Source organism: Vollenhovia emeryi, unplaced genomic scaffold (genome assembly GCF_000949405.1).
Source record: "Vollenhovia emeryi isolate VEMERY1.0 unplaced genomic scaffold, V.emery_V1.0 DF939779.1, whole genome shotgun sequence".
NCBI lineage: Eukaryota > Metazoa > Arthropoda > Insecta > Hymenoptera > Formicidae > Vollenhovia > Vollenhovia emeryi.
Genome location: NW_011966587.1, coordinates 1 through 7,061, shown reverse-complemented (window position 1 = coordinate 7,061; position 7,061 = coordinate 1). Strand labels below are relative to the sequence as shown.

The 7,061-nt window shown below is 49.7% G+C and overlaps 1 protein-coding gene across 1 annotated transcript; it reads left to right on the top strand.

Moving 5' to 3' along the window:
- Window positions 1–4,254: 4,254 nt before the first annotated feature.
- Window positions 4,255–4,794, top strand: LOC105556789. Its single transcript, XM_012003900.1, has one exon. The coding sequence runs from the start codon at window positions 4,255–4,257 to the stop codon at window positions 4,792–4,794; it is 540 nt and encodes a 179-aa protein (XP_011859290.1).
- The last annotated feature ends 2,267 nt before the right edge of the window (window positions 4,795–7,061 follow it).

Sequence of the window (7,061 nt, the reverse complement as noted above, 5' to 3'; positions counted from 1 at the left end):
AAGTTGGTCAACATCAGAATCCGAATCGAATGATTCGAACATTGACGAATATGACATACATGATTTTTGTTATTAGGCGTAAATAAAGAATTATAATATAACATATACATGACTTAATCTTTTACCACTTCACCTATATCAAGTTAATCCATATTAAATGCATAAATTAAAAAACGAATAAAATTAAAATTACAAATTTCTGTTTTTTTATTTATAATATCAATTTTACAATACTTTTACGATGTTTTTGCTGTAATTTAACACCTGAATCGTAAGCAATGACTTCGAAAACCAAATTACATGAGATTTCACTTCATATTTTCAATTCTGGCCGCCATTTTGGATCCGCCATTTTGAATTTTGAAAATCTGACCTCAGATTCGTAATCAGCGACCTCGAAAACCCTCGTACAGGTAATTTGGGATTTTTGGCCACGAAATCGGGACTTTGCCCCACTGTGGGGCGCCCTTACAAGTTAGTGATGGACAAACTCAGTAAGGGTGCGCCCCCAACGGTCGAGACATTGGAGCCGGCATTCCTCGAGGGAGTAGTGCACACACTGTTCCCAGCAGCGGGGAACAACGACCAGGCTCCGGAATCAGAAGAGGACATCTTGGCCAACGGAGAAGAGGTAGAGGAAGAGTGGCGAGATGGCCTAGAAGTCTCGGACCTCGAGATATCCAAGGCGGCTAAGAGGCTAAAAACGGGCAAAGCCCCTGGCCCTGACGGGATTCCAGGGGTCGCTTGGAAGGCGGCTATGGGGGAAATTGCGGAGAGACTAGGCGAAGTCATGACCGCCTGTTTCAGAAGGGGCTACTTCCCGCAATTATGGAAGGAGGCGAAGATGGTCCTCCTTCCAAAAGTGGGCAAACCGGCGGAGCTCCCATCGAGTTACCGCCCGATCTGCTTGCTCGATGAGGCGGGAAAGGTGTTTGAGAGGGTGATCACCTCCCGGCTTGTTCGGAGTCTGGAAGATGGGGAGGGAGAGGGCCTTCATGAGCGTCAGTATGGCTTTAGGGAAGCCAGGTCCACGGTAGACGCAATCATGTGCGTTCGGGCCCATGTGGATGCGATAATGGGGGAGGGGGGAGTCGTCATGGCTGTGGCGCTTGATATTTCAAACGCCTTCAACTCCCTCCCCCATGCCGCAATAAGAAGAGCCCTACTGAAGAAAAGGGTACCTGCATACCTGTGCAGAACGATAGGGCGATACCTGGAGGGCAGGACGATAACCTGTACCGATAAGAACGCGGACAAAAGAAGATGGAACGCGGAGAGCGGCGTCCCACAGGGATCGGTCTTGGGACCAGTCCTGTGGGACGTCGCTTATGACGAGGTCCTCCGGACCGCCCTGCCCTCCGGCTGCACCATGATCTGCTATGCAGACGACACATTGGTGCTAGCCGGAGGGCGGGATTGGAAAAACGCCGTAGACACGGCGAACATCGCCATCGCATGCGCGGTACGCGCCATCAAGGCGCTCGGACTTGAAGTGGCGGCGAAAAAGACGGAGGCGACGTTCATGCATGACGGGAAACATGGACGGCCGCCGGCTGCACACCTCGTGGTGGACGATACGAGAGTCGATGTGGGGACTCGGATCAAATATCTGGGTCTCCACATCGACGAGAGATGGAAATTTGAGGGACACATCCTCAAAATGGCACCCAGGTTGGGCATGGTGGCCAACTCATTGTCACGTCTGATGCCCAACTTGGGAGGCCCTAGTGGGCGGATCAGGAGACTGTACGCCAGTGTGGTTCATTCGATCATGCTGTACGGGGCTCCAGTATGGTTCGAGGCAGTGCAGGGCAATAGAAAGGCCGTGGCGGCCCTACTGCAGGCCCAGCGAAAGATGGCGATACGTGTGACGCGCAGCTATCGCACAGTGTCACACGCCGCAGCGACACTGATGGCGGGAATCCCCCCTGCTGATCTTCTGGCGGGGGTATACTCAGAGGCGTATGAGCAGATTGCCCGCCTGAAGGAAGAAGGAGTCCCGATAACAGGGAAAATAAGGAGGTACATCAACCTCCAGGCGAGGGAGCGTATGAGGGAGAAATGGAGGACTCGGCTCTCGAGGCCGGACTCAGCAGGCCAAAGGACAATCCAGGCCATACTCCCAAATCTTGATGCCTGGCTCGACCGTTTATGGGCCAGGGCATCATACAGGACAACGCAGATATTCTCCGGGCATGGGTGCTTTGGAGAATATCTGCACAGAATCAAGAAGGAACAGACACCAGTCTGTTTCCACTGCGGAGACGCGGTGGACACGCCGACCCATACTCTTGAGGCCTGCCCAGCATGGGAGACCCAACGAAGGACCCTCATGGGGGTCATAGGAGCGGATCTCTCACTCCGAAGGGTGGTGGAGGCCATAACGGAAGGAGAGCCGGCGTGGAGGGCGTTCTCCTCCTTCTGTGAGCATGTAATGCTGCAGAAGGAGGAGGCGGAGCGCATCCGTAGGGGGGAAGTTGCCCCCCCTCGGGGGACGCAGGGAGGAGGTGCGAGGGTGCGATGGAGAAGAAGAGGCGTTCCAGCGCACCTACGCACATAGAGTACAACGAGGGAGGGTGGCGGTCCGTAATGGATAGCCACCCTCTCTCCCAAAGCGTTTCGGCAGGAAACGCAGAGTGTAGGGGGACAAGCGGCGACCAAGTCGCAAACCAAGTGTCCGCCGGAAGGAGGAGGCAATGCAGGACCCGTAACAGAACGGGCCAGGCATAGTAGAAGCCGGAACAACAATCGGCTCTTCGAAGAGGTGGTCTGGAGGAGGAGGGGTGGGATTCGTGGGATGACTGGCCCCTCCCTGCGGGGAGGCGTCAGTACACCTGCTACCTCCCCCCCTCCCCCAGGACCACCACTACCGGTCACGAAGATCGGTAAGAGAGGGGTGATCTCTCTGCAGGCGCCCGGGACCCGCCGACGAATAGGCCCGGGGTATCTCCTGCCTGTCGTAAGAGGCGACTAAAAGGAGAAACAACCTGGGAAGCAGAGAGGTCCCAGGGGGCGGGGCAGGGGCTGAAGACCCCTGGCTCGCCCGCCCCAACAACATCTAGGAAGCGCGGCGGGGGCCCGGTGGCACCCCCGTCGCGACGCGTTCGCGCGTCAGATGAACGCCCAAACCAATGGGTGTGGCTCAGTCAGAGCCGAGACGGGCGCACCACATCCAGGTGCGCGGCGCCGAGCCGGCCTGGAGATATGCGTCGCAGGCCCCGGCCGGTTCAACATGGCGCTGAGAAGACCACCCCCGGTGGGTTTAGTGAGGTAGGCGCCCTCCATTGCACGCTGGCCTCGGGTTGTCAAATGCCCGAGGTACAGGGAGAGCGAGTCCCACACACCCCCCCGTCCCGTCCCAGCGGGGCGGGGGGACGGTCCATGAGGATTCCCCCGGGTTACAAAAAAAAAAGGTTGGGTGTGGTATATACAAGCCACTCAACACATGGCGAGGATTTCGGGCTCCGCTCAGCTCGCTTTAGCCCTCGAATTGGATTGCCACTCAATTCGTGGCATGGTTCGGAGAGGATCTCCCGCTCAACTCGCGGTTCTCGGGATGACGCTCAGTACGCGTCGTGATCGGAAGGTGTTCGGTATCTCGCTCAGCACGCGAGGTTAGGAAGCGGCTCGGACTCATCTCGTCGTCGCCGTAGGTGGACCTGCTCAACTCGCCGGTCGGGAACTAGTGTCTCGGTGTCTTTTTCGCCGTCTTATATACAAATCGGTTGTAGGTGCGGGATGGAACGGTGCCGGAAAACATGTGCGCGGTGGGGAAGGTGTCCGTTGTTTACGGCACGTTACACCAGTACTGGGAAATAATTGTGTCGCGTTCATGTTCGACGAGATCCGATATGAACTTGATGGTGTGGAGATTGATTGTGCCAGAAATGTTGGAATAACCAGCACGCTCAAGACCTATGCCTCGTCATCATTCGATAAAATAATTATTATGTCTCTGAAGAATGCCGGCTGGGATGTGGTGAACAAGGGAACCGGAGACTTTAATTTTTGTGTGCCGCTCAGCATGCTATTGGGATTCTGTGAAGATTATCAACGCGTGGTGATTAACGCCCGTCACGAATTGATTTTAATACGATCGCGCAATGATAACAACTGTCTCTTTGGAAATGCGGAGATGGAACCTAAACTTAACTTGAAATATTCAAGATACAGTAGCGCATGCCGCATGTGTTGTTAAACGAGGTGAACAAACTGTCGATGCTGCGTGCTTTGGAAAGCGGACAATACCTCAATATGGGATTTCGTTCATGGGATCTGTACGAGTATCTGCTATTGCAACAGACGACTAAACATTCATGGGCTATTAAAACGGCTACTCAGCTCGAGAAGCCGCGGTATCTTATCTTTGCTTTGCAAACAGGTCGGAAGAATATCATGTCACAGAATGTGAGCCAATTCAATCACTGCAAATTGAGCAATGTAAAACTCTATCTGAATTCGGAATGTTATCCATACGATGATATGAATCTGGATTTCGATAAAAACAAATGGTCGAGTCTGTATGATGCGTTTTCGCGGTTCTGGAAGAGCTATTTCGGAAACGGGGTTCTTATGCCTGGTCTCACTACAGGCAATTTTCTAGAACAAGGGCCGTTTGTCATTATCGATTGTTCCCGACAAAACGAGTCGGTCAAGAGCGCGACTGTGGACGTGAGATTGGAATTTGAGTGTAAGGAGAATGTGCCAGTGAATACCACTACGTACTGTCTCATCATACACGATCGCGTGGTTCAGTACAATCCGCTGACAAACGTCGTGCGCAAAATTCCCTAAGTACTACATTTTGGACACAATGGTTTCCCCTCTTTCCAATACAGTTTAGAGGGGATGAAACGATTTAAAAATCTGCTATGCATCAAGAACAATCGCAGTATTCCTTCTTCTCTCGACGTGTTCAATCATGTCCATACCGACGTTTGTGGACCTGCAAGGCTTCGTCGTCAGCGGTAACTTTGTCGTGAAGGAATTTGCCGTTCTCCGAGAGGGACGCGTTCTCTCTCACTACATTTTCACATGTCCCGTACCATGGAGACTTCTCACCAAAGCGGAGCAACATCAGGCATCCTGGTTGATTGCAAATCGTCATGGAGTACGATGGGAAGATGGAATGATTCCATACAGCAGGGCTAGAAGTCTGATTACAACGGCTGTGGTTGACATGGAAGATGATGACGATCTTGAGATACCGTTTCTCGTCTACGTCAAGGGACATGAAAAACGAGCATAGCTGAAGGATATGCTCTTGGATGACGCGAGAGGAGATGTCTATATTGAAACTATTGATGTAGATTATGAGGACATACCATCTCTAAATAAATTGGATGTTGCACATACTTTTCACTGCCAGAAACATGTAACAAATTGCGCTTTACAAAATGTTTTTAAACTTTACAATTAGTGGTTTAACCATAAAAATATGTAACAACATGTGTTATGAAATGTATTTAATTGCTGTAAGCAAAATATATATTATATATCGAAACGGTGTCTATTTTTTCTCCACTCGTATTTCCTTCTCTCCCCGTTTGCATTCTCTTCCTCGCATCCTCTCTCGTCCTATCGCTCCACCCGTCGCGCTCACGTCTATCACGTTTCGTGATTTCTCGCTTACGCCTATCTCGGTTCGTTCATGTCTATCACGGTTCGCGTTTTCTCGCTGCTTCTTATTATGTACTTGGGAAAGGGAAGAGAAAGAAAAACTCTTTTACTAATTATAAATTTTTTAATATATATAAAAATACAATTATTTTACTAAAAATAACTTAGAAGTATCTTATAAATATCTTACAACTACTTTTATAAAATTAAAAGTATAAAATTAAAAGTATCTTAAAAGTAAATATAAAAACAAGAATAGCACGCATATTTAGCAGTTATATAAAGCGATCCCTATACTAATTTAATTTATCTTACAAATATCTTATGACTACCTCCTCCTCCAAGCTTTTCCTATACAACCTACTTATTTCATAATCGCGTTGGTTTATTACGAATGTCTCCAGGCAGTCTCGACATAAGACTGCCGGGATGGTGGTCATTATAAATTTGCCGCACCCATGACAGAATGATTTCAATGTTGTAATATGTTGAACCGGGACACAAAATCCGTGCCACGAGGTTCTCGTCTAATAGTTATTTGGCCTCCCCATGTGGTTGTAGCAATGGCTGCATAGCCGTAGTTTGTCGCTGTCATCGCTAATAAATATCTCCTCATTACTTAATGCTTTTATACATATACCCTGCATATATGTATGGTATGCCTCATAGTATTCTGGTATGACCCCGTCTAAGGGGCCATACCATTCCTGCTTCTCCGCCTCGCTCCTCTGATCTACAGGAGGCCGCATGGTTCTGTAAACATTAAATTCATTAGACCTGAGCGGTGACGATTACGAGCTTGATCTAAAGAATAATTTGAACTTGTGGCGGCCGTAGGCGCCCCTACGGAACGGCAACACGGCCACCACAATACAACTCGCGACCGCGCGCGCGACGCGCGCGAAAACATTCAATCCGAGGGAGACACCCCCGGAGCAAAACTTCACGAGACACCGCTAGAAGCCGCATGAAAACAATAACATTCTCGGAATTGAAAAACGGTGAACTACAGTATAAAAGGGAGCGGAGATAAGCCAACTCTGCGAATCGACTCCAAAGATAATTCACAGGACGTATCGAGGACTCATGCGCACCAGCAAGCCGAGAGCGGTAGTTACGCCGAGGAGACAGCCCCGAGCGGAATTAGCGGACGGAGCACCAACCTACGCCGAGCCGAGCACCGAGCAGTGATGCCAGAATGGTCGCGCTTTTTAGCGCATGCGCGTCGATTTGAGGCTCACTGAAGTACCTACTACGAACAAATAGGTGTATCGCTAGTCGCCCGTAAGAAATTTTCTTAAAGAAAATTCTAAATGATAATTTTTTACTGGCGGTAGACCGTTTTGACGACACATCTTTTTGTCTGCATATAACTATATAAATTACTATATTATACACATTAATATATAAAAATATATTCAATACTTTAAAAAGTGTATATA